Source organism: Rhinopithecus roxellana, chromosome 13 (assembly GCF_007565055.1).
Source record: "Rhinopithecus roxellana isolate Shanxi Qingling chromosome 13, ASM756505v1, whole genome shotgun sequence".
NCBI classification, from domain to species: domain Eukaryota; kingdom Metazoa; phylum Chordata; class Mammalia; order Primates; family Cercopithecidae; genus Rhinopithecus; species Rhinopithecus roxellana.
The window spans coordinates 18,222,224-18,249,291 of NC_044561.1; the positions used below are offsets into that span (position 1 = coordinate 18,222,224).

A 27,068-nucleotide genomic window follows, 5' to 3' on the forward strand; every position below is an offset into this window, starting at 1 on the left:
GGAGAATAGCTTGAACCTGGGAGGCGGAAGTTGCAGTGAGCCAAGATCACACCACTGCATTCCAGCCTGGGTGACAGAGCGAGACTTCATCTCCAAAAGAAAAAAAAAAGAGTCTGATGTGGTTAGTAGGTTGAGGTGGAATGCGGAGGGTCCAGGGAATGGAGACCTGCAAAGGGGGCTAATGACACATTTCAGATTTCTGAATTAAGGTAGTGGCTGTGGGGACAGGAGCCTGGGAGGCAGGGTGGAGTCAGAATGGAGAGACTAGTTGGCAGTGAGGGAACAGGAGGAGGAGGAAGAGTTAAGAGTGGCTTGAGGTGTCACTTATCAGACGTTTTGGGGGATGGGGGATGGCACTGATGGTTGAGGAACCAGTTTGGGAAGAGCTACATTGATGCCTGCTGTTCTGTGCTAGCAGAACCCATCAGCATCTTCTGGGCAGGAAACTGGCTCCATGAGACTAGAGCTTAGGGAGAGGCTGCTAGTCACCTAATCTGCAGAGAAGGGGCAGCTAGAGCTGTGGGACAGAAGAGGCATCCATGTGGCTGGTGGGGGTGTCTCAGCTTGTGAAGAGGAGATGGCTTTGAGCAGGGCTGACATTGAAAAGGCTGGAAGAAAAAAACAGACACACAAGAGTCTCAGGAGCAGGTAGCATAAGAAAGGTGTAGACAGTCTTTGAGGAGCACTTCCTCAGGCAGGCAAGCAGGCAGGTCATGAGCTATAGTGATTCAGGAAGAGCTCCCTGGATGTGTGAGCAGCTCCAGGAGCCTAAGGGATGAAGGCAGTATTGCATGGGGCTGGAGAGCAGGGAGTGGCTCCTATTTGCAAGGGAAGGGAAGGAGAAAGGAAGTTGCTCCTGAGAGTGACAAGAACCAGTGGTGGAGGCCTGGAGAGGGGACATAACAAACAAATTTGTTTACAAACATTTTAGTAGGAAGGGGGAGAGCTTAAAGTTTAGACAGTTGGGGAAGGTGGAGTCTTAGGGGAAGTCAGTGTCTGAAAGACAGAGCTAGCTAGAGCAAGAAGTCACTTCTCTGTTGCAGGCAGGAAGGATTCAAAGTGGCTCAAGCCAGAGATCGGGAGAGTGGGGAGGAGGGAGCAGCCTGGATCTGGGTAAAGTGGGTAGCGGTGGAGGGACTGCTGCAACGTCAAGGGTTCTGTGAAGTTGGGGACAAGGACAGAGCAGTGAGGGCTTTGGCCAGTCACTCTGTTAGTGATTGGTGAACCAAAGGATGGGCAGGAGATGGCAGCAGAGAAGCAGAGGAAGCCCAGGCTTCCTGTTAGTGTTGGAACAAGGGAGTAGCCACAGGAGGCCCTGGCCCTGTTGTCCAGGTTGGGTTCTGAAGCTGGGTGGGCGTAGCCTGGTAGGAGAGCATCTGTGGCCCCCAGTTCCAGAATCAGGGTCTAGTTGATTTGCCAGTCCTTTAGCCTCAGCTCATGCTTCTGTTCCAGGCCTATTTGCACTCTATGTGTATCATCCACCGGGATCTGAACTCTCACAACTGCCTCATCAAGTTGGTATGTCCCACTGCTCTGGGTCTGGCCTCCAGGGTCCTATACTTCCTGGCTTCCTTGTCACAAAGGAGGCTGACTTGTCCCCTCTGGCTAGAGGGCAGAGGTGTTGCGTAGGAGCTCCTATCCTGCTTCTTCCAATGCCCTTCTCTGTCTTCTGGGAGCTCCCAGACACACACAGACATAATTTCACCTTCTCTCATTAGCAACCTTTGAAATCATTCAGAAATTTGTTGACTATATGTAGAGTCCTGTCGTTTTACCTGCTTTTGCCCCATAATAGTCTTGTAAAGCAGATTATTGCTGACCCCATTTTACAGTGATGGCACTTGAAGCCTCAGCCTGAGGCCACCGAGCTAGTAGATTTTCAGGGACCAGTTTGAGACCAGCATTCCTCCCACTGTCCCTCAGCTGTGGTGGTTACAGTGTTGTTTGTCTTATTGACTTGCTGTCTGACTTCCTGGGTGTCTACCAGCTGACCCTGGCTCTGCCCTCTAGACCCACACCACGCAATCTTCATTCCTTTCCTACATGACTGCCCTGTAGCCATTCAAAGAGCTTGTCTCCCCCAAGTCTCCCCACCTACTGCCTCCTCCTTGCCTTTTTCTGTCTTATCCTGGTTCTAGCCACTGCCTGAAATCTTTTTAGGAATAAGGCTGGACGGGAAAAACAAAAGCAACCCCCTGTCCCACCTCTGAGTTCCACTCTCCAAGTCCCTGAACCTCACCTCCAGGGCTCTAGTGGCTCTGCCATGAACCCCACTGTGGGCTAGGAATCTGCTGTGCTCAGATACCAGACCCTCAGAAACAAATACATTTTCTGTTTTGTTTTGTTTTGTTTTTTAGATGGAGTCTCATTCTGTTTCCCAGGCTGGAGTTCAGTAGCACGATCTTGGCTTACTATAACCTCCACCTCCTGGGTTCTAGTGATTCTTCTGCTTCAGCCTCCCAAGCAGCTAGGACTACAGGCGTGTGCCACCATGCCCAGCTAATTTTTTTTTTTTTTTTTTTTTTTTTTTTTTTTTTGTATTTTTACTAGAGACGGGGTTTCACCAGTTGGCCAGGCTGGTCTTGAACAACTGACCTCAGGTGATTCACCCGCCTTGGCCTCCCAAAGTTCTGGGATTACAGGCGTAAGCTACCGTACCCGGCCTGGGTGTATCTATTTGATAGAGCTTTCTGCTCTGATTCTCCCTTGCTGTACACCTTTTCTCCCCTTCTCAGTGGCTTCTCTTGCCTATACCTCCTCCCCAGGGCCAGGTTTGAGAACATCCCCACGAAGTCCTCACCTTGCTTTTATCCTACCAGGACAAGACTGTGGTGGTGGCAGACTTTGGGCTGTCACGGCTCATAGTGGAAGAGAGGAAAAGGCCCCCCATGGAGAAGGCCACCACCAAGAAACGCACCTTGCGCAAGAACGACCGCAAGAAGCGCTACACGGTGGTGGGAAACCCCTACTGGATGGCCCCTGAGATGCTGAATGGTGAGTCCTGAAGCCCTGGAGGGGACACCTGCAGAGGGAGGACAGATGCTGCCCTTGCATCAGAGCCCTAGGAACTCCAGGGGAGGCCTGTGAAGTGTAGGACCAGATACCCAGAGCTGAGGATATTTTCCCCTTGCCAGGAGGGGCCTCACGAATTAGCTCCCTGAGCTTAGGGGGCTGGGAACTGATCAGTGTCCCATCCTCGGGGATAAGGTGAGGTCTGACTGTGGCATTTGTGCCTCAGGGATTGCTGAGAGCTCAGGCTGTTGTCCCAGCTTTAGCCTTCTCTCTCCGTGGTGAAAACTGAAGTGTGGTGCCCTCTGGTGGATAATGCTCAAACCAACCAGAGATGCTGGTTAGCATTCTTGAAATCAGGGTTGTGAGACCTCAGAAATGGTCTGAATCCAATCCATTTTGGAGTCTGAGACCCAGAGAAATTCAGTGAATTGTCTAGGAGCACACAGCTGGCTAATGGCAGAGCCTGGATGAATCCTAGTCTGGTTCTTTTCCACTTTAACATGCAGTTTCATCCTAGGCAGTGTTATGTTATAAGGGCTTTCCAAGGCAGGTCACCTAGGGCTGAGGAAGGACTATTTTCAGATGGTGTCTGTGCAGGACAGCCTGTGGGGCGTCCCTGCAGAACCTATTGTAGCCCTGGTTCTTAGCTGTGGCTTAGATTGACCCTAGACCCAGTGCAGAGCAGGTAAGGGATGTAAACTTAACAGCGTGCTCTCCTGTGTTCCCCAAGGAAAGAGCTATGATGAGACGGTGGATATCTTCTCCTTTGGGATCGTTCTCTGTGAGGTGAGCTCTGGCACCAAGGCCATGCCTGAGGCAGGCAGCAGGCGTAGCAGCTCTGCCTTCCCTCAGAACTGGGGCTTCTCCTCCTAGGGATGACTAGCTTAACTAAAATCTACATGGGTGTAGGGTTTTATGGTTTATAACGCATCTGCACATCTTTGCCACATTCGTGTTTCATTGGTCCTAAGAGGAGGATTGGCAGGGTTTTTTTGTTTTAGATGGAGTCTCGCTTTGTTGCCCAGGCTGGAGTGCAGTGGCACAATCTGGGCTCACTACAAACTCCGCCTTCTGGGTTCAAGTGATTCTCCTGCCTCAGCCTCCCAAGTAGCTGGGACTACAGGCACACACCACCATGCCTGGCTAATTTTTGTATTTTTAGTAGAGACAGGGTTTCACCATGTTGGCCAGGCTGGTCTTAACTCCGGACCTCAGGTGATCCACCCGCCTCGGCCTCTCAAAGGGCTGGAATTATAGGCGTGAGCTACTGCGCCCGGCCAGGTTTTTTTTGTTTTGTTTTGTTTTGTTTTGTTTTGTTTTAGTTGAGGAAACTGAGGCTCAGAAGAGGGCAGTGGCTTACACATGGTCAATAAGGGGTAGGGTGAGACTCAGAATTCCAGAAGGAAGGGCAAGAGACTGTTCATGTGGCTGTCTAGCTAGCTCTTGGGCCAAATATAGCCCTTCTCAGTTCCCTTCAAGTAGAAGTAGCCACTCTAGGCAATGCCAGCCCTGTGCTAGGTACCACGTGGACAGAGTGAGGAATCGTGGGAAGATCCTACCTTTAGGAGTTTAGTCAGGTGACAGCTTATCTCAGCATATCTCAAAGACTCACACACACATTCAAAGCCTTACTGTAATTCCTAGAAAGTTGTGATGGGTAGAGGAGAAGAGAGACAAGGAATGGTTAGGATAATGAAGGAAAATTTCTTTGTTTTTTGTTTTTGAGACGGAGTCTCACTCTGTCACCCAGACTGGAGTGCAGAGGTGCGATCTTGGCTCACTACAACCTCCGGCTCCCAGGTTCAAGTGATTCTCCTGCCTCAGCCTCCCAAGTAGCTGGGACTACAGGTGCGTGCCACCATGCCCGGCTAATTTTTGTATTTTTAGTAGAGACAGGGTTTCGCCATGTTGGCCAGGCTGGTCTCAAACGCCTGACCTTAGGTGATCCACCCATCTCAGCCTCCCAAAGTGCTGGGATTACAAGCGTGAGCCACTGCACCTGGCCATGAAGGAAGATTTTTTTTTTAATTGTTTTCTTTAATATTAATTGAACACCTGTGTACAGAGCACTAGGCTAGTGCTAAAGGGTTTCAGACATGAATCAGATCCAGCACCTCACAGAGCCTTCACTCTGGCAGACATACAGCCACAAGGAGACACAGACAAGGCAGCGTGGGATGAGTGGAAGTTGCTAGCTTCCAGATGCCGATTTGGAACACTTGGCTTCTGCAGTGAAGCCCCTTCTCAGTCCTCTTCAGTAACCCAACTCTCAGTGGATCCAGGTCTGGATTATAAGATTTGGAGAGATGACTGGGGATTGAGGAGAGCTCTCTAACCTGTTTTACCACCTCCTCTTCTGCCCATCCTTCCTGTCCACGTCCTAGCATCCCTTTCCCTTGCCATGTATCTGTGGCCTCTGTAGTCCTTCGTAAACAGCTGTCTTCTTACCCTACAGATCATTGGGCAGGTGTATGCAGATCCTGACTGCCTTCCCCGAACACTGGACTTTGGCCTCAACGTGAAGCTTTTCTGGGAGAAGTTTGTTCCCACAGATTGTCCCCCAGCCTTCTTCCCGCTGGCCGCCATCTGCTGCAGACTGGAGCCTGAGAACAGGTTGGTATCCTGCCTCTTTCTCCCAGATCGCAGGGTCCTGGGATGTTTGCCTAAGTCTAAGACCACCCCTGAGCCCTTCGTAAGCACAGGGGTGAGAGAAGCCTTCAGGTCAAGAATGTGGCTGTCAACCCGTGAGCCATCTGACAACTCATATGTACAGGATGGAGAAGAGAGTGGTAAAGTCATAGCAGCAAGTAAGCTGGATAGGACACAGACACACAGCCATTAAAAGAAAGTTTATGGTTGGGTGTGGTGGCTCACGCCTATAATCCCAGCACTTTGGGAGGCTGAGGCGGGCAGATCATGAGGTCAGGAGATCGAGACCATCCTGGCTAACATGGTGAAACCCCGTCTCTACTAAAAATACAAAAAAAAAAAAAATTAGCCAGGCGTGGTGGCGGGTGCCTGTAGTCCCAGCTACTCAGGAGGCTGAGGCAGGAGAATGGCATGAACCCGGGAGGTGGAGGTTGCAGTGAGCCAAGATCGTGCCACTGCACTCCAGCCTGGGCGACAGAGCTAGACTCTGTCTTTAAAAAAAAAAAAAAAAAAAAAAAAAAGGGCCGGGCGCGGTGGCTCAAGCCTGTAATCCCAGCACTTTGGGAGGCCGAGACGGGTGGATCACGAGGTCAGGAGATCGAGACCATCCTGGCTAACACGGTGAAACCCCGTCTCTACTAAAAAAATACAAAAAAACTAGCCGGGTGATGTGGCGGGTGCCTGTAGTCCCAGTTACTCGGGAGGCTGAGGCAGGAGAATGGCGTAAACCCAGGAGGCGGAACTTGCAGTGAGCTGAGATCCGGCCACTGCACTCCAGTCTGGGCGACAGAGCGAGACTCCGTCTCAAAAAAAAAAAAGAAAAGAAAAGAAAAGGAAAGTTTAAAAGAAGGAAATTCACCCAAACCCACTGAATACAGTAAGTGTATTCATCTTTCAATATTCCCCTGTCCGTATCTACACATATATTTTTTTCTATAGTAAGTAGTTCTGTATTTTGCCCTGCATTTCCCTTGTTACTATGCAGTCTTCCTGTTTATCATTTTTGTCGACAACATGAAATTCTAGTGAGAGACTGTCTGAACATACTGCAATGTAGATGTTCAGGTTTTTCCAGTTTCTCTTTATAATAGGTATTAACTATAGTGAGCAGTTTTATGCATTTTGCTAATTTCTCCTTTAAAGAGGTATTTTCAAAATTACCTTTATTCTTCTCAGGTGATAATTTCATTATTACCAAAGTTACCCTAGGTTTTTTCAAGTTTGTGGTTAAAAAACTAGAATCTGGCTGGGAGCATGTAATCATGCCTGTAATCTCAGCACTTTGGGAGGCCGAGGCTGAGGTCTGGAGTTTGAGACCAGCCGGCCAACATGGTGAAACCCCATCTCTACTAGAAATACAAAAATCAGCCAGGCATGGTGGCAGGCGCCTGTAATCCCAGCCTGCTGAGGAGGCTGAGGCAGGAGAATTGCTCGAACCCAGGGGTGGAGGTTGCAGTGAGCCAATATCATGCCATAGCACTCCAGCCTGGGCAACAAGAGTGAAACTCTGTCTCAAAAAAAAAAAAAAAATAGAATCTTTTGTGGGGTTTTTTTCCTGCCATCAAAAATCGTGTTTCTTTTAAAAACAAGTTCAAACATTACCGAAGTTTATAGCGTAGGAAATATATCTTCTATAATCTCCCTTAACCAATATACCTCTCAACATTCTCCTCACCCCCAGCTCCACCCTCCTAGGATAACCAGTTGGCACATAATCTTTATTTAAAAATGATTTTCAACTGTCCACATTAGAGTTGAAATTTTCTGGTGGGAGAATCTATACCTTGTTCCTTTATAGGCCAAGGACCGCAATCCTTCAGTAACACCAGTGTAAGAGCTTGAGGAGAAACTGTGCAGCTACCCAGTATTTGTTTTCTAATACCTCTTGTCAGTCATTCTAAATATCTTTAATTTATTTAAAATATATATATATATAGTATTGAATGCCTACTGTGTGCTAGGGACTGTTCTAAGCGCTTGGGTTACAGCAGTGAACAAAATAAAGGTGCCTATCCTCATAGAACATAGATTGTAGCATGGTATCTACTGTATCATACAGTAAATACAATAAACTATATTGAATATTAGAATGTGGAATGCTATGGAAAAAGAGTCAAGCCAAGTAAAGAGGATTGTTTAGGGTACAAGTTGCAATTTTAAATATGGTAGTCAGAGCAGGCCTCACTGAGGTGACATGACATTTAAGCATAAACATGGAGGAGGAAGAGTAAGCCTGAGCTGTCTTAGGCTTCCGGGGCAGGCAAGCCATTTCCATGGCACTAGGAGCCTGATGTTTCCAGTTCCACCTTTGATAACTGCATTTTCTCTAAGACATGGGAGGGACCTTTTCTCCTATTGTTTTTAAGTACTAACTCCAGCTAGGCCAGCCTTCTCATAGTGTTATCTCAACTTTATAGCAGATATATGAGGTAGCAGTAACATTATGTCCATTTCTCACAGAGGCACTACTAGATGAAGGAGTTTACCTGCGGTCATACAACCAGGAAGTAGCTGAGCCTAGATTCCTTCCACCCACCCCATGGCCCTGCTCATATTCCACCTGCCTCTAATTTACCTCTTCTCCTTCTAGACCAGCATTCTCGAAACTGGAGGACTCCTTTGAGGCCCTCTCCCTATACCTGGGGGAGCTGGGCATCCCGCTGCCTGCAGAGCTGGAGGAGTTGGACCACACTGTGAGCATGCAATACGGCCTGACCCGGGACTCACCTCCCTAGCCCTGGCCCAGCCCCCTGCAGGGGGGTGTTCTACAGCCAGCATTGCCCCTCTGCGCCCCATCCCTGCTGTGAGCAGGGCCGTCTGGGCTTCCTGTGGATTGGTGGCCTGTTTAGAAGCAGAACAAGCCATTCCTACTACCTCCCCAGGAGGCAAGTGAGCGCAGCACCCGGGAAATGTATCTCCACAGGTTCTGGGGCCTAGTTACTGTCTGTAAATCCAATACTTGCCTGAAAGCTGTGAAGAAGGAAAAAAAAGCCTGGCCTTTGGGCCAGGAGGAATCTGTTACTCAGATCCACCCAGGAACTCCCTGGCAGTGGATTGTGGGAGGCTGTCGCTTACACTAATCAGCGTGACCTGGACCTGCTGGGCAGGATCCCAGGGTGAACCTGCCTGTGAACTCTGAAGTCACTAGTCCAGCTGGGTGCAGGAGGACTTCCAAGTGTATGGACAAAAGAAAGACTGGTGGCCAGAAGGCACTCAAAGGGTGTGAAAAAGACAGTGATGCTCCCCCTTTCCACTCCAGATCCTGCCCTTCCTGGAGCAAGGTTGAGGGAGTAGGTTTTGAAGAGTCCCTTAATATGTGGTGGAAAAGGCCAGGGGTTAGAGAAAGGGCTGGCTTCTGTTTACCTGCTCACTGGCTCTAACCAGCCCAGGGCCCACATCAATGTGAGGGGAAGCCTCCACCTCATGTTTTCAACTTACTACTGGAAACTGGCTGAGAACTTAACGGGCAACATCCTTTCTGTCTGCAACAGTCACAAGCACAGGAAGAGGCTAGGGGACTAGAAAGAGGCCCTGCCCTCTAGAAAGCTCAGATCTTGGCTTCTGTTACTCATACTCTGGTGGGCTCCTTAGTCAGATGCCTAAGACATTTTGCCTAAAGCTAGATGGGTTCTGGAGGACAGTGGCTTGTCACAGGCCTAGAATCTGAGGGAGGGGAGTGGGAGTCTCAGCAATCTCTTGGTCTTGGCCTCATGGCAACCATTGCTCATCCTTCAGCATGCCTGGTTTAGGCAGCAGCTTGGGCTGGGAAGAGGTGGTGGCAGAGTCCCAAAGCTGAGATGCTGAGAGAGACAGCTCCCTGAGCTGGGCCATCTGACTTCTACCTCCCATGTTTGCTCTCCCAGCTTATTAGCTCCTGGGCAGCATCCTCCTGAGCCACATCTGCAGGTACTAGAAAACCTCCATCTTGGCTCCCAGAGCTCTAGGAACTCTTCATCACAACTAGATTTGCCTCTTCTAAGTGTCTATGAGCTTGCACCATATTTAATAAATTGGGAAAGGGTTTGGTGTATTAATGCAATGTGTGGTGGTTGTATTGGAGCAGGGGGAATTGATAAAGGAGTGGTTGCTATTAATATTATCTTCTTGTTATATCTATTGGGTGGTATGTGAAATATTGTACATAGACCTGATGAGTTGTGGGACCAGATGTCATCTCTGGTCAGAGTTTACTTGATATATAGACTGTACTTCTGTGTGAAGTTTGCAAGCTTGCTGTAGGGCTGAGCCCTGGACTCCCAGCAGCAGCACAGTTCAGCATTGGTGGCTGGTTGTTTCCCAGCTGTCCCCAGCAAGTGTAGGAGTGGTGGGCCTGAACGGGGCCATTGATCAAACTAAATAAATTAAGCAGTTAAAGCAGTTAACATACCTGGCAATATGGAAAGTGAAAACATGACTGGCTCCGGGACATACATGTAGAGGGTCTGCTAGCCACCTTCTGGCCTAGCCCACACAAACTCCCCATAGAGAGTTTTCATGCACCCAAGTCTAAAACCCTCAAGTAGGGTTTTATCTGTGAGATTCATAGGGTTCATCTGCTCTAGAGAATATGTACATCCCACCTGAGGCAGCCCCTTCCTTGCAGCAAGTGTGACTATGACCTTCTCCTGGCTTGGGTCTCACATGCCAGCTGAGTCATTCCTTAGGAGCCCTACCCTTTCATCCTCTTTATATGAATACTTCTGTAGCCTGGGTATCCTGGCTCGCTTTCCTCAGTGCTAGGTGCCACCTTTGTCATGGGAAGAAATGAATGCAAGTCACCCCACCCCTTGTGTTTCCCTACAAGTGCTTGAGAGAAGACCTGTTTCTTGTTGCTTCCGCATATGGGGGATGTTGTGGGGGAGTGACCACTGGGAAGGACAATGCTATCTGGTTAGTGGGGCCTTGGGCACAATATAAATCTGTAAACCCAAAGGTGATTTCTCCCAGGCACTCTCAAAGCTTGAAGAATCCAACTTAAGGACAGAATCTGGTTCCCAAAAGAAAACTAATGATCTGGATTACGCATTGCTGGCAGAACCACAGAGCAATGGCTGGGCATGGACAGAGGTCATCTGGGTATTCCTGAGGCTGAGAACCTGTGGCTGAAATCCCTTGCTAAAAGTCCAGGAGACACACCTGTTGGTATCTTTCCTTCTGGAGCCATAGTAGTCACCTTGCAGGAAACTTCCTCAGCCCAGGGCTGCTGCAGGCAGCCCAGTGACCCTTCCTCCTCTGCGGTTATTTCCCCTTTGGCTGCTGCAGCACCACCCCCGTCACCCACCCCTCAACCCCTGCTGTGTTCCAGACTTTGACAAGGGCTGTCTAGATATTCATTTTAGCTACCTCCACCTTGGAAACAATGCTGAAGGGGAGAGGATTTGCAATGAGCAATCACCTTATTGGGACGCCTGCACACCTGTCTTTCCTGCAGCTTTAACCTGAAAGATTCCTGATGATAATAATCTGGACACAGAAGCTGGGCACGGTGGCTCAAGCCTGTAATCTCAGCACTTTGGGAGGCCTCAGCTGGTGGATCACCTGAGATCAAATGAGAACAGCCTGACCAACATGGTGAAATCCCATCTCTACTAAAAACACAAAAATTAGCCGGGTATGGTGGCACATACCTGTAATCCCAGCTACTCCAGAGGCTGAGGCAGGAGAGTCGCTTGAACCCAGAAGGCGGAGGTTGCAGTGAGCCGAGATCGCGCCATTGCATTCCAGCCTGGGCAACAAGGGCCAAACTCCATCTCAAAAAAAAAAAAAATCTGGACACAGGCTGCAGTTGTCACCTTCTAGTAACAGGGCCAGGATGAATGAAGAAAAGGCCCAGAGCTTGCCATACAGGTGTTGACAAGGTAACACAAAACTTCTCAACTTATAGGGAATGTTCCTATTACCCCTCAAAAATTTGGCAATGTGGAGTCTTTTTTTTTTTTTTTTTTTTTATTAAGTCAAATGCAGAGCAATTTCCCACACTAAATGCAGGTGTCAGAATGAGGTATATAAAACATGTATATAGAGAAATGCCTTTATAGAAAAGTAGAAACCAGTAATATTCTCTTCTCCAGCATCACTAACACCAAGAGACCCCCTGAGGTCTAGGTCCCCAAAGCAGATGGCTCCATAGAAAGCCCCACTAACCCCCATCTCCACATTGGGCAGTGGAAGGGCTCTGGAAAGGAAGCTCTATGGCTAGGGGCTGCCAGGCCTCCGAGTGTGACATCAGGGCTTAGAGGCCCTGCTGAGCTGCTACCACAGTGCAGTGGAGAAATGTTGCACTCACTCAGGAAGCTGGGCTCTCGCCATGCCAGTAGCTTGCTTATGACCTTGGGCAAGTCACTTTTTCCTCTCTGAGGCCCTGTGTCCAAAAGGTTTAATGAACGCTTTCTAATGATTCTTTGATTGTTTTATAAGTTAGGGGCTGTGACCCTAGCCCCATTGCCCTACAGTAAGGTGCTGGCCTGGAGGCCCACAGGACCACCTGCTAAATAAGGCCCACCTCAGGAGCAAGCCCTAAAGTGCTTTATTATCTTGCCTCTGAGCTTAGTTTCCAGGTTAACCTCTTAGAAGCAGCTCATAAGGCCCCATAGTATAATTCCCATAGGTTAGCTAACTACTCTCTTACCTGTGCAAAATGAAGACAGGTCACTATCCATCCCTGAAGAGGAATAGGCATCCCAGGTCTGCCTCTGCTCCTGTGGCCAAAGGTGGAGCAGATCCTTCTCTATCCTCTTCCTAAGTGGAATGCTCAGTGCAATTCTTCCCTTCCTTCCTTGTGAAACAGGAAGAGTCCCTGGGCCCAGGCCTGGCCCATAGTTGTCAAGGCACATCATTGCCAGCAAGCTGGAGCATACCAGCAGCCACAACCTAGATCTCATTCTCAACCCAAAATTTCTGACTTCTGTACAGACTCACTTCTGGTTCTCAGAGGTCAGTAGGGAGTTCATCCCAAATATTTTAAAAACTAAACATATTTTTTCGATCCCATCCCTTGACCTGCTTTACCTTAACCATGAATAACAGTGTACGCCACTCAAGCCCATGATGGAGACTGAGGCCATCTTAGTAAAGCACAGAGGAGCCTGGGGGAGCTCCCCATCTATCCCTGGTTCAGCTCCAGGGGTGCAGGCCATGTTTGGAAGCCCTTAGCAGCAGCATCACTGTGGGAGCTGCCACTGTCTCCATCCACAGACAAAATCTGCTCCAAGGGATGGAGAAGGAGCACTGTTAGGACCCTGCCCAGCCTTACCCTCAGCCCACAGTGCCATCTGCTTCTGTCACTTATTAGGATTCACCAAAAAAGGGGGGGAATGGTAGGGTTTTAACCAGAACACAAAGTGGTAGATCCTCCCAGCTGTAGGAGGGTGGGCTGTCCTGCACCAGTGTCTGCATGGGCTCCTGCCCACTGAGGGGACTCAGGCCCCAGGAGTCCCGGCCTGGCCCATAAGGGGGGTGCTGCCCTCCTGAGGGTCAACTGGAGTCTGGCTGGTGTGGACCACGACAGTCTTCTCATCCACAATCTCACAGGTAGGGTTGGTGAAGGCAGACAAGGGCAGAGTGATTCGCTGCATCTCCCTCTCACACATTTTCTGATCATGCTGTTCTTTCAAATCCTTCCCCCTGGCAGGAAAAAAAAAAAAAAAAATTCAGGCTATGCCTCCTGCATAGTTTTGCTCATTAGATGGCATCCCTGATGTTCAGCAGGAGTAGCAGCTTGCCATCGTCACAATAAATCAGTGGCTGAGCCAGGACTCAAACTCGGGTCCAGGATACTAGGATATCCATTCTGCAAGACTGTGTTAAACTCAGTAAGAAGCTCCTGCACCTCTGGTCTTAGGTTCTCCATCTGTAAAACAGGGTGACAGCAATATGGACTTCCTACAGCTTCACCAGGGCTCAGTGAAAATAGAGGACAGAGAATTTTTTTTTTTTTTTTTGAGACTTGAGTCTTGCTCTGTCGCCCAGGCTGGAGTGCAGTGGCCGGATCTCAGCTCACTGCAAGCTCCGCCTCCCGGGTTCACGCCATTCTCCTGTCTCAGCCTCCCGAGTAGCTGGGACTATAGGCACCCGCCACCTCGCCCGGCTAGTTTTTTTGTGTGTGTATTTTTTTAGTAGAGACGGGGTTTCACCGTGTTAGCCAGGATGGTCTCGATCTCCTGACCTCGTGATCCGCCCGTCTCGGCCTCCCAAAGTGCTGGGATTACAGGCTTGAGCCACCGCGCCCGGCCTTTTTTTTTTTTTTTTTTTTAATTGAGACAGGGTCTTAACATGTTGCACAGGCTGGTCTCAAACTACTGGGGTCAAGCCATCCTCCCGCCTCCCAAAGTATTGGGATTACAGGCGTCAAGTCATTGCACCTGGCCAGACAGAGACTCTTAAAGCAAGACACAGTTTTGTTCTTTCAGCCCAGGGCTCCCAGGGACCCAGAGAACTATCTGAACTTTGGACCTAACTTATAAAGTCCAGAAAACTGACCTGATCATCCTGCTGTGAGACAGCCTTCTTATCCTTAAGTCTCAGAAGGTGTGAGCCCAGGCTGGAAATGGACTATCCCTAACCCATGCAGGGGGTAAAAAGGACTGAGGGCTGCTTGGGTCAATGGGAAACAGTGAAACAATGTCATCAGACCTCTCAGAGTTTTCACATACCTTTGAATTCTCATGGTGCTCACTGACCCGGTCAAACCACGGTATAACTCCATTTTACTCATGGAGTGCTCATTCCATGCTAGGGACTTAATATACCTAATCCCACATCATTCTCAGCTCAACCCTAAGAATTAGGGTTTATTCATTTTATAGAGAAAGAAATGGCCTAGAGAAGTTAAGAATGCTCTCCAAGGATGTGGTGGGCTCAAATCCATGTCTGGCTGATGTTCAGAGAAGTTCTGACCTGACCAAATTCACCCCACAAAAAATGGTGGAGCAGGGACTCAAACCCAGTCTTCTGTCTGCACAGGTAGGGCCCTTCCCACTGGACCAGGCACCCCTAGTGCTGACTAGAGGGTTTGATGAGTGCCTGGCACACTGCACACCAGAACCAGCACTCAGGACCCAAGTTAGCATCCTCCAAAGCCAGCAACTAGACATGGGTCCAGCTGTTGGAGGAAGGAGCTTCTTCCCAGGAGCAGTTGATGGATGACTGAAACAACACAGGGGCCTGCTTCAGATCTCAGGGGCATAGCTAAGATCAAATGGATTACACATCCATCAGGATGTTCAACAGAATGAGTTCTAGAGACTGGGGAAGAATATGGGGAAAAGGAGTGGGGGAGGGAAGAGGATAGAGGAGGAAAGGTTGCACAGGGATAGAGGAGGAAGGTATCTCAGACCTGTTTTTAAACCGTCCAGTTCTCCTTGTATTCTAGTACCAGCTCAGCCTTAGCTGTGTGATACTTGGCAAAACAACCTCTCTGGTTTCTTCATGTGTGAAATGGAGACAATATATGCCTCAAAATATGATAATGAAGGTGAAAGCACTTTGAAAATAGTGAAACTGCTATAAAAATTCATAAAGGGGCTAGGCATGGTGGCTCACACCTGCAATCCCAGCACTTTGGGAGGCTGAGGAGGGAGGATCGCTTGAGCCCAGGAGTTCTAGACCAACCTGAGCAAAATGGCAAAACTCCAGCTCTACAAAAAATAAAAAATTAACCAGTTGTGGTGGCGCACACCTGTAGTCCCAGCTAGTCGGGAGGCTGAGGTAGGAGAATCACCTGAGCCTGGGAAATCGAGGACGCAGTGAGCTGTGATGGCGCCACTGCACTCCAGCCTGAGCATCAGAGTGAGACCCTGTCTCAAAAAGAAAAAAAAGAAAAAATCCTAAGAGGTTATTATGATTTGCCCTGAATTATGACTTGACCCATCAAGCAACATTATCTTAATTTGATTTTCCGAGGAAATTCTCTTACTGACCAGCCAAGTCAAGTATTGTTTATGTGACCCCAGTAATCCCTTCTTCCCTGGGCCTTAATTTCATCATCTGTGAAAAAAGGAGGTGGACTTGATAATCTCCAGGGCCCCTGACATTCTGTAAAATTCTTCACATGAGATATGCTGATTCCCTATTTCTCCCTGTAAGGTCAGAGGAGGCAAATCTGTGAGCTCATCCTCCTGAATCACCCTGAGTGATGGTTTCTGAACATGCAAACCTGAGGCTCCTGCCCTATCCTTCTCATTAGCTTCTGTACTGGACACCACCAATTGCCACAGCAGAAAAACTCCCAGAGCACCCAGAGGGAAAATGAAGGGACAGTGTTCGTGGCTGGGTGGTCTGTATCAAAGCCTCCCTGACTCACATCCTGAGATTCACTAGCCTTGAGCGCTGTTCATCAGTACAGCTGCTACCACATAGAAGGAAACACCTCCATAATAAAAGCCAGTTTCTTCAAGGCTGCTCATGTAGGGAGAAATCTGGAAGGTCTGGGTTTAATTTTATTAAGGGAGTCCCTAAGCCTGTGGAAGACCAAAAGGCAATTTACAAAAAAAAATGGAATATACAAGTATCTTTTGCCGAGGTTTGAATTTCAAAATCTAAGGGGCTGGAGTAAGAGGGAAAGCCAGGAATTCACATTTCCTGAGTATGTACTAAGGTGCCAGGAAATGGCCTAATGGCCTTCCCATCATCCAGGATGAAAAGAGCTACCTATGCACCTGCTGGATGTCTTTTTTTTTTTTTTTTTTTTTTTTTTTTTGATCAGTCCTGCCATGTTGCCAGGACTGATCTCAAACTCCTGGCCTTAAGTGATCCTCCCGCCTCTCAAGGCATGAACCACCATGCCCAGCTATAATACCCCCCCTCCTTTTTTTTTTTGAGGCAGAGTTTCCCTCTTGTTGCCCAGGCTGGAGTGCAATGGCGTGATCTCGGCTCACCGCAACCTCCACCTCCCGGGTTCAAGCGATTCTCCTGCCTCAGCCTCCTGAGTAGCTGGGAATACAGGCATGCACCACCACGCCCAGCTTATTTTGTATTTTTAGTAGAGATGGGGTTTCTCCATGTTGGTCAGACTGATCTCGAACTCCCGATCTCAGTTGATCCACCTGCCTCGGCCTCCCAAAGTGCTGGGATTATAGGCGTGAGCCATCGCACCCAGCCTAATCCCCCTTTTATAGATGAAGAAACTGAGGCTTTTGAGTTTAACTTTGGCACCCTGCTTTCCTCAGCAACTTCCTTTACCTGTGGCCAGCTGAGCTGCTGATAATGGCCAGGCTGCATCATATATAAGTCTTAAGGGAAAAAAAATCAATTTGTATTAATGGGGCAGAGCAGGGCTGGAAGAGCAGTCAAGGGTAAAGGAAGCAGATGCTGGGACTGGTCTGGATTAGTCTTACCATTTAGAAGCCCGGAAGCACACTCAATCCTATGTGCCTGCTGTTAACAGTGCCTGTGAGTCCTGGAAGTGCAGTGACTGCTCCCAGCTCCCTTGGGAGACCTTTGAGAGGCCACTAGGCCCACTACACTGACCATCAGGCAGCCTAGCCCCTTCTCACTGCTTAGGGGTAGGGGATGGTATAGCCAGGGTGTTGTGTGGCAGCCAAGAACAAAAGACTTATTCACTGACTTAGCTCCTCTCCTAAGAGGGTGGAGTGGGGTTGACCTACAGTTTTTCCCTCCCCTTTTTAAATAAGACCTCCCCCTGAAGCTAGCGCAGACACTACACTTAGCTCCTTAGTCACAGACTGGCTGTTTGAACCTCGTGGCCTAGACTACCAGGACAAAGACCCAGCCAGGCTGAGCTCCCACCCACTCCCATTTACAGCCCTTCCTCCCCTAAGAGGAAGCCTGGTGCCTGCCCACCCTTCCCAGCCAAGGAAAAGCTCCGTCCCATTAGGCAAGCCTCATGGCCTTTGGCAGAGCTCAAGGCTTAAGAGTACCTACCCTGACTGCTTGCTCCAAGGCCAGGGTGGGACTGGGAGCTCAGCTGGCCAGAGAGAGCAGGTGTAGATGAAGCTGCTGCCTGTCTCCAACTTCCTCTCCCAGAGTATGGAAGCACCACAGACCTCGTTCACACTACATGGGTCTTCTTCAGTTATTACTCTGAGCTGCTATTTTCCCAGTCAGAAGCAGTGTTGTGCCACACTGCTGCTCAAGAAAAGTTCCCAAGGCAGCTACAGGTAATAATCGTAAGAGCAGCCAACATTTATTTCCTGCTTTAATAAGTAAGGCCCTACTGTATGCTGCCTCCAACTTCCTCTCCCAGGTTATGGAACACCAATTGTATGCCTAAACTATACTATCCAATTTCATCCTCACAATCTATGTGGTATCTATTTTGACCTGTTTCATAGATAGGAAGGCAGATGCAGAGAAGTTACACTCTTTAAGCAAATGGCAGAGCTGGAATTTGAACCCAGTCTTACCACCAGCAATACCGTCTTTTTAGGAAATAGAGTTGGAAGGATCATCATATCGAACCCCCTTACAGTACAGATGAAAAAACTGAAGTCCGGAGAAGGTAAATAACTTGTCCAGTGTAACATCCAGAATACATGAAAGTTCCAGAACTAGATCTTGTTTCTTCTGACTTTAAACCCAGCCTTATTTTTTAAGTTTCTATTTTTCCTACCGTCCTTTGCGATTCAAAGCAAATTTACATGAGGCTACTGGGCCTCACTGGACTTGTTGGAGATACTGATAATCCTCAGACATACGTTACTAGCTGCGTAGCCTGGCCATTGTACTTAACTCTGTTAGGTCTCAGCTCCTCACTGTGAAATGATGTAACAGTGCTCCTAGTGTGGTTGTGAGGCTTAGTCAAGATAATCAGGAGGCTGGCTGCAGTGGCTCATGCCTATAATCCCAGCACTTTGGGAGGCCGAGGCGGGTGGATTGCCTGAGGTTAGAAGTTTGAGACCAGCCTGGCCAACATGGTGAAACCCATCTCTACTACAAATACAAAAATTAGCAGGGCATGGTGGCGGGTGCCTCTAATCCCAGCTAGTTGGTAGGCTGAGCCAGGAGAATCATTTGAACCCAGGAGGCAGAGGTTGCAGTGAGCCGACAGAGCAAGACTCTGTCTCAAAAAAAAAGAAAAAGAAAAAAGATAATCAGGGAAGAAAAAAAGATAATACAGTAGGGCCTTACTTATTAAGAAAGCATGAAATAAATGTTGGCTGCTATTGTGATTATTACCTGATTGGTATGCTATTGTTTCTGTTTACATTTAATACTTATAATAATCTTAGATGGGTGGGTGTGGAGGGGGGATGTATCCCCATTTAACAGACAAGATACCAAGGCTCAGAGGACACCTGAACCCTACAGCTCTTTTCAGGACACTCTGCTCTCTGACTTTAGGAAGAAATGGAGGCTGCAAGTTTGTTTTTAGCCCACATGCGGTTTCCTGTTGTACAGTCTGTTCTGAGAGCAGTTCTGCTGAGGAAAGGGGTGATCTGGTCGTTAGTGACAGGGAGTCTGGTGACTGGGTGCCCTGCCCTGAGTTTATAGGAAAATAAAGTTTAGGCCTTAGGGCAGTCTCGTGACAGCCTAGAGGAACAAATCTAGAAGAAAAAGACTTTCAGTGGGCACCAGAACTGAGCTCAGAATTAAGAATGTTTAGTCAGTTCAAGCACCTGGAAGGCCTGGAAACTCACAGGATTGCAGGACAGCCAAATGCTGTCGAGTGGCTGGGGCAAAAGGAAATCTTTCAAGGACTAAACTCAGCCAGTGTGGCTTAGGTCTGCTTATGAATTGTAAGGCCAGGGCCACAACATCATTAACTCTAAAATGAATAAGCAGGTGTCACTGGACCTGCCATGTCAACTATCCCATTGTGGGAAACAACCTCAGACTGGGAGTCAGGATGTCCTCTCAAGTCAATGCTTTCCCTCTCTGGACCTCTGCTTCCTGCATCACAAGAAATCAGACAGCACTAGTCCATTACCCACTTTTTTTTTTTTTTTTTTTTTTTTTTTGAGACAGGATCTCACTCTGTCACCCAAGCTGGAGTGCAGTGGCACAATCACGGCTCACCGCAGCCTTGACCTCCCAGGCTCAGGTGATCCTCCCACCTCAGCCTCCTTAGTAACTAGGACTACAGGCGCCCACCACCATGCCTGGCTAATTTTTGTATCTTTTTGTACAGGATTTTGTCATGTTGCCCATGCTGTTCTTGAACTCTTGGGCTCAAGCGATCCACCCGCCTCAGCCTCCCAAAGTGCTAGGATTACAGGTGTGAGCCACTGCGCCTGGCCCATTACCCATATTTATTTATTTATTTATTTATTTATTTTGAGATGGAGTCTCGCTCTGTCACCCAGGCTGGAGTGCAGTGGCACAATCTCAGCTCACTGCAACCTCCGCCTCCCAGGTTCAAGCGATTCTTCTGCCTCAGCCTCCCAAGTAGCTGGGATTACAGGTGCCCGCCACCATGCCTGGCTAGTTTTTTGTATTTTTAGTAGAGATGGGGTTTCACTATGTTGGCCAGGCTGGTCTCGAACTCCTGACCTCATGATCCGCCCGCCTCAGCCTCCCAAAGTGCTGGGATTACAGGCATGAGCCACCATGCCCAGCCACACATTTCATAGAAAAGAAAAATAGCTATCATCTACTGACCACTTACTATATACCACACCCTGAGCTAAGTAGTCACAAGCCTTAGCTTCACACAATGATGTGGAGTAGGAAATTGAATCAATTTGCCCAGGGTCACAGAGATAGCTAGTTAGAGGACTTCTCTCCACCAAATGCTAGGTGTGTAACCTCAGGTAAGGTATATAATCCCCTCTTGCCTCAGTTTCCTCATCTGTAAACTGGAGACAATAACATTTACCTCATAAAGGTGATTATGAGAATTGAGTTAAAGCATGTGCTTGAAGCAGGGTCTGGCATATGGCACGTTTGCTACTGCTGTTATTATTATACCCAAACTTCCCCTTTTTCATCTGTAATGAGGAGGTTGACTACAAGGCCTCTAAAGATGCCCTGCTGGGTGATCCACTGAGGCTATGGGCTCAGACATGGCCCTCACCACTGGAAATGCAGGCTGCATGCCAGGTATGGTGGTTCATGCCTATACACTTTGGGAGGCTGAGGTAGGAGGATTGCTTGAGCCCAGGAGTTCGAGACTAGCCTGGGCAACAGTGAGACCCTGTCTCTACAAAAAAATTTAAAAATCAGCCAGGCATGGTGGGACATACCTGTAGTCCCAGCTACTCGGTGGGGGTGGGTGGGGTTAATCACTTGAGCCCTGGGAGGTTGAGGCTGCAGTGAGCCATGATCACACCACTGCACTCAAGCCTAGGCAATAGAGCGAGACCCTGAAAAAAAAAAAAAAATCAAAAGAAGGAAAGAAAGGAGACAGATGGACAGAAGGAAGGAAGGAAGGGAGGGAGGGAGAGAGGGAGGAAGGAAATGCAGGCTACTGTGTCACTTTCCTCACAGGAAGATTTCTCAGACCACAGAGGAGAATATTACAGACACCCAGGGCTAGAAGTCAAATCCCCTGATTTTGCCCAAGAATAGCAACTAATTTTCCAGAATCAGCCAGTGATGTAAAGATGAATGCCAGTCTGGCTTACCATCATGCACCAGTCACTGTTGGGCATCTCGTGGGACCTTTCAAATAAGCATTCTTCTCCTGCTGCCCCAGCCACAGGTCATGTCCTTGAGTTTCATAGGTCGCCTCTTTGGCTTTCTCACATGTGGTGAAGAGTGGCAAACAGACTTTCTGTTCTCCATCTCACTTTTTTCTTCCCTAGCAGAGGAGATCCCACTGCTTATAGCTCAGGAAATTTAAGCCCCAACTGCAAAAACAGTGGCTGGAAACCTTTTCTAGTAGCAGAATTTTATAACTCACAGAAAGAATTCGGTCTTAAGGTCCCTGCAATCAGTGTCCAGCCTGATTTCTGCAGTGCCACTCACTTCAATGCCAGGCATGTTGGATCAGACAGCAGGGAATTTTCTATCAAAACAGCTGGGTCTGAATCCAGGTTCTGCCACTCCCAGGCAGTGTGACTTTGAGCAAGTCTCTGACAGAGGCTTCTTCGTTTGTAAAATGGGGAACAAGAAGATACCTCACAAGGCTTTTAAGTGAGGTGTAAAGGCACCAAAGGAAAGGGTTTGTCCAAGGTCAGCGGATAAAGACTAGGACCAAGTCTCTACATCTTGAGCTGATTTTCAACATCTTGCTTCCTTTTGGGAAAGAAAGCCACAAAGTTTGATTTGACTTTGTGTACCTTCCTCCCCTCCTCCTCTCAAGAGGGCCCAGAAGAGAAGCCACTGACCTCTTGTAGGAGTAGCCCAAGATGATGCCAGCTCCGATAGCAATGATGATCACCATCATAGTAATGCCCAGCACGTAGCCTGCCAAGGACAGGACACAAGGTCCCATTAGCCACACCCCAATCAGCAAATGACATCTCTTGATGAATCCCAACAAGGGCAGGGGTGGGGGACCGTCATACCCAGAGTTCCCAGGTCCTTTTTCTCCTTGGAGTTCATCCGCACCCGCTGGCTGATCCCAATCACTGGCTGCACAGCGGCCGCCTCACTCCCTGCGGGCAGGGTGTTGGCAGGAGCGAACACCTGCATCTCATCTACACCTGGCCCTTCAGACGCTTCCTCGATTTCTGTCGTGGAGGTTGGCACGGCCTGGGAGGTGGTCTCTGGAGATGAGGTGGGAAACAGCTCTCATCAGGGACTGCCCTGAGTGAATTCCACAGCTGAACCTGGTCCGAGTGTTAGGGGAGATGTAGGTGGGTCACTTAAGAACGTCCCCCCACACATAACCCAAAGTGAAACTCTGCCCCAGAAGCAAGATCAGGCCTGAGAGGACTGAACCATCTCGGGGACAATGCAAATGAAAGGGGAAGGCCGTAGGGAAGGGCCTCTCTCCTGCATCCCACGTCTTTATCTGTACAAATCCTTGCTATTTCTCAAGGCCCCTCTTGGTTGCCGTCTTCTGCAGGGGACTCCCCCCACCTCCACTCCAGGAAACAACCCATGCTTCCTTTGAGCAGCTCACATCTAAGCGCATGCTCTGTGCCAATCCTTAGGTGAGATGCTTTACTTTGTGCAGCAACATGGTGAAACCCCGTCTCTACAAAAAATATAAAAATTAGCTGGGCGTCGTGGTGCACGCCTGTTATCCCAGCTACTCAGGAGGCTGAGGCAGGAGAATCACTGCAACGCCGGAGGCGGAAGTTGCAGTGAGCCAAAATCGCGCCACTGCACTCTAGCCTGGGTGACAGAACGAGACTCCGACTCAAAAAAAAAAAAAAGCTTTACTTTGATTACCCCATTTAATTCTAGAAAACTGTCTTGCTGCTTTGGGAGCAAAAAGCCTACGCTCTGGAATGTAAGAAATGTGAATTCAAATCTGTCCCCTGCCATTGCCTTTGGTCAATCGCTTAACTTCTCTGAGGCTCAGATCCCCCAAACGGCTTCTTCCCAAACGGCTTCTTCCCGCGATGTGTGTCGGGGGAGGTTGGGGAGCGGGGGTTGTGAGCAGTGTGGATATAGCGCACTGCAGACGCTCGGCAAACGGTCAATAAACGCTGAAGGTCCAAAAGCCACTCCTCGGGGCGCACGGCGGAAAAACCTAGCCTCGCCCCGCGCAGTTGTTTACAAGCGCTCGCGGCGGATGAGCTCATACGAGTGGAGGTGGTGGCCAATGGGCTTTGAGCCCCGCGGCCTGGAGACAGCCCTGGCCAATCGGACGGCGCGGAGGCGGAGCGGGGCCGGCCGGCATCGCGCGGCCGCACGTGCGCGGCGGTTGTCCGCCGCTCCCAGTCAGTCCCAGGAGCTGGGATTCCCGGGGTCCCGGGTAGGTACCTGGACATCTCAGGTCCTGGCAAGGCCGTTTCTCAGGGACGCCGGCCGCACCACTGACGTAGCACCAGGGCCCGCGCGGGTCCTCGTCCGGGTTTCGGCAGTAACTGTGATTGCCGGCGCCTAAGAGGGAAGAGAAGGAAATGTGTGCTGGGTCTGGGACCTGGACCGCGGCTGCCGCCCACCAGCCCCGGAGCCATCTCCCGGAGGACACTTACCTGACACGGGGGCCGAGGCCAGCCCGCTCTGCGCGTCCAGCCAGTTGAGGCAGCGGAGGCCCGGCGCGGGGGAGGTCTGGTCCTCCCGGTACAGGTGGCCGTTGTCCCAGAAACAGCCTGTGAGGAAGAGAAGCCCCCGGCCACAGAGTAGCGGGCAGCGAAGGGAAGACGCCCAGCGTGGCGGGCAGGGGAGCCGGGACCACCCGGGCCGAGTCCCAGCCTGGCTAGGGGACCCCGGGCCCTGCTGGGCCTCCCTCTCCTCTCCTGGCAACACCCCCAGGCCCTCCGTCCCCTCCCCACAACCCTACACACACCTCAGAGGGTTGCTGTGCGGCCCGAAAGAGAGGGAAAAGAAAGCGCCTGTGAAGCACCTAGCCTGTGCCTGGCTCTTAGTCAACGTTAAGAGACTGTTAGGTTTTATTTATTTATTTTTGAAACCCGGAAAGCGCTGCAGAAGTGTAAAGGGTTGTTACTCTTGAACTTGTGACCACTTTGGAGGAGGAGATGGAGAGAAGGAGGCCTGGCTTAGGGTCCCTTTGAGGAGATGGGAGTTTTGGGACGGTGGGCGTCCAGATGTAACATTTATCCCTGTGTTGTAATGGTCCGTTACATAAACTCCGGTGTTTCTTCCTCCACGGATACGGCCACCTACTGCCCGTTTAACAGGCAATACTCTCTCCCAGGAGAATTCTCCAGGAGCCTTGACTCCGTCAGGCAAAAGATTCAAGACAGCCTCAAACGGAGGAAACCGGCCTCATCGCGGACTGGATGAGACTCCAAGCTCCCACTCCCCTCTGCAGGAGAACCACAGGAGGAGGCTGGGAAGGAGGACCACACCATGCAAAGGTCTTAGAAAGAACAGGACTTGGGGAGTAGGGGAGATGAACCCCCAAGCTCCATCCACTCATGAGCAAGGAAAGGCAAAGAGAAAGTGGCTTCTTGCCTTTGTTCTTAATGGCAAAGATGGAGCTGCAAGCCCCTGACAAGGAAAGGAGGGGTGGAAAAGCTTTCACAGGACAACAGAAACCAGCTAAACGCTTCGTTTCCTGTCATCCTGGCCCTGTTTGGGGGACCTTACCCTTTCTGTTTCATGAAGTTGCTGCGGAAAGGAAAGATTGTAATCTCACCTCCAGATCCGTAGGCTTCTGCTAAGAGCATGTTGCTGACGAGGAATGCTTGTACCCAGTCCAACGGCATCCTTGCCTCCTTCGTCTTGCAGGTGACTGAACGACCAGTGTTTAACTGGGGCCCCCTTTGCGGCGGCTCTGCCTTCCCGGTCCCAGCCTTGCAGTCAGACCTGCCCTTGTTATGCTCTTCTGGTAAACAGCCTCTCTTTAGAACTGGGAGCTTCCCAGCTAGCTTGCTGCAGCGCGAGCTGTTTTTCAGCTGAAAGGCGCCCCCTGGGTCCTAAGCCTCCTAGGTCATGCAAAATCTGACTCTGAGCCAAGAAAGGAACTCAGCCAAGAGATAAGCAGGTTGTGCTTAGCAGTTTGAGACCTGCGAGGCCGCATCCCCAGGGTTTTTCATCTCTTCTGTTTCCATTTGCGTGAGTACAGAAAAAATAATTCTATCAAGGGGCATCATGGGATGTGGGAAATTATAAGCAGTAAAACACAGAGCACTTTAGGGAGTTGTGCACCCAGGAGGAATTCATGATCTCATAGGGGGCAAAAATAAGAGTATCTGGTGGGGAGTGGAGTAACACTTTTTTTGGGTTTTTTTTTTTTTTTCTTTTTGAGACAGAGTCTTACACTGTCGCCCGGGGTTGGAGTGCAATGGTGCAATCTCGGCTCACTGCAACCTCCAACTGCCGGGTTCTCGCAATTCTCCTGTCTCAGCCTCCCGAGTAGTTGGGATTACAGGTGCACACCACCACACCCAGCTAATTTTTTGTATTTTTAGTAGAGACAGAGTTTCATTATGTTGTCCAGACTGGTCTTGAACTCCTGACCTCGTGATCCGCCCGCCTCGGCCTCCCAAAGTGTTGGGATTACAGGTGTGAGCCACCGTGCCCGGCCAAGTAACACTTTATACCCATCCTTGAAAAACAAAAAGGGCCTTTATGAACACTGACACTAAAAACAAAACAAAACAAAACAAAAACAGTGTAACTTGGCCAGCGTCAAATCTGTCACATTGCTTTACTTATATTTGAGGTTTTTTGGGGTGTTGTATATAGTAGGAATATAGAAGGAGTATCTTTAGTTGAAAACACATGTTATGCAAACATGGAAAAATTTGCTCAGCTACATTGTAATAGTCTACCTTTTCTGCCAGCCCCGAATTGTATAGAGGAAGTTAAGTAAAATGTTTGCTTTTTTTCCCCCTCACCCTATAGGGAATCCATTTGCTGTAATTTATATTCATCATTAAATCTCAGCATATCCATTTGATTTAGGCCTTTTGGAGTTAGGCGGAAGGGCCCTTCCTGTTTGGCTGACAGTTCAAGTTCCCAGGCAGCCTTAGGAAACTGAGAGATAGAGCAGAGTGATTTGCCAAGACTACCTTGTGACTCAGTCAGATCCCAAAATAGAAATGGGAAACTCTGTTTCGATCTTGCAGGCAGTAATATAAGGAGGAAAACAACTTTCCAATTTTTTTTTTTTTTTTTTTTTTGAGGCGGAATCTCTGTCTCTCAGGCTGGAGTGCAGTGCAGTGGCACCATTTCTGCTTACTGCAACCTCCACCTCCCAGGTTCAAGCAATTATCCTGCCTCAGCCTCCCAAGTAGCTGGGATTAAAAGTGTGCGCCACCACGCCTGGCTAATTTTTTTTTTAATTTTTTTAGTAGAGATGGGGTTTCACCATGTTGGCCAGTCTGGTCTCAAACTCCTGACGTCAGGTGATCCACCCACCTCGGCCTGTCAAAGTGCTGGGATAACAGTTGTGAGCCACTGTGCCTGGCCACTTTACTAAATAAATTTTAAAAGCTTTATCAGAGAAGAAAGCTAATGTCAATTCAACTAATCTGAGGTGAATTTGAATTCACTACAATCATAGAAAGGATAGAGAGATAAATTTAATTCACTCTTTAAAATAGTTTGCTGATAATGTGTGATCCCTTCCGTCCATTTAATAAGATGCATTGTTTTGTTTTTGCAATCACTCTCCTATCTCCCCACCCAAGTTTCGGATCCTCTGCCTCTTGACTTGTTCTACACTGTGAATTACACCCTAGAGTCTGTAAATTTATTTACACATCTGCATACACAGATATGGCAAAATTTTAAAATTTGGCCAGACATAATGGCTCACACCTATAAATCCCAGCACTTGGGAGGCCAAGGTGGGAGGATCCCTTGAGCCCAGGAGTTTGAGACCAGCCTGGGCAACATAGCGAGACCCTCATCTCTACAAAAAAAAAAAAAAATAGCCAGGTGTGGTGGCACTCACCTGTAGTCCCACCTACTCAGGAGGC

At 49.1% G+C, this 27,068-nt stretch overlaps 2 protein-coding genes across 6 annotated transcripts in view; one reads left to right on the forward strand and one right to left on the reverse strand.

Annotated features, from left to right (window-relative positions):
- The window catches only part of LIMK2 (LIM domain kinase 2), a 68,369-nt gene extending 58,335 nt beyond the window's left edge, over positions 1-10,034 (forward strand). For 3 of the 4 annotated variants that reach the window (XM_010360670.2, XM_030915818.1, XM_010360671.2), the window contains 5 exons: positions 1,453-1,518; positions 2,820-2,994; positions 3,743-3,798; positions 5,468-5,625; positions 8,252-10,034. In XM_010360670.2, coding sequence (XP_010358972.1) covers positions 1,453-1,518; positions 2,820-2,994; positions 3,743-3,798; positions 5,468-5,625; positions 8,252-8,396 — 600 coding nt within the window. In that variant the 3' untranslated portion in view covers positions 8,397-10,034. The remainder of the gene's footprint in view (positions 1-1,452; positions 1,519-2,819; positions 2,995-3,742; positions 3,799-5,467; positions 5,626-8,251) is intronic. The other variant, XR_747701.2, reaches the window with a different exon arrangement.
- Positions 10,035-11,609: 1,575 nt separating this feature from the next.
- PIK3IP1 (phosphoinositide-3-kinase interacting protein 1) lies at positions 11,610-25,084 on the reverse strand. Of its 2 annotated transcripts, XR_747702.2 has the most exons (7): positions 24,779-25,084; positions 23,652-23,768; positions 23,437-23,556; positions 22,068-22,268; positions 21,888-21,966; positions 21,183-21,795; positions 13,146-13,284 (listed from the first exon to the last, which is right to left on the reverse strand). XR_747702.2 is itself a non-coding variant. In XM_010360674.2 (6 exons), exons 1-6 carry the CDS (start codon positions 24,846-24,848, stop codon positions 13,080-13,082), a joined length of 792 nt encoding a protein of 263 aa, XP_010358976.1. In that variant the 5' UTR covers positions 24,849-25,084; the 3' UTR covers positions 11,610-13,079. The 2 variants fall into 2 exon arrangements, 1 of the variants encoding a protein (XP_010358976.1); XM_010360674.2 differs by lacking the exon at positions 21,183-21,795 and having other exon boundaries at positions 11,610-13,284.
- Positions 25,085-27,068: the final 1,984 nt, after the last annotated feature.

Excerpts from the sequence above, each read along its gene's own strand:
- PIK3IP1 (XM_010360674.2), bottom strand. The coding sequence starts at position 24,848 with ATGCCGTTGGACTGGGTACAAGCATTCCTCGTCAGCAACATGCTCTTA. Across the intron at positions 23,769-24,778 it reads AGAAGCCTACGGATCTGGAG|GCTGTTTCTGGGACAACGGC; the intron begins GTGAGATTACAA and ends TCTTCCTCACAG. Across the intron at positions 21,967-22,067 it reads AAAGGACCTGGGAACTCTGG|GCTACGTGCTGGGCATTACT; the intron begins GTATGACGGTCC and ends TGTCCTTGGCAG.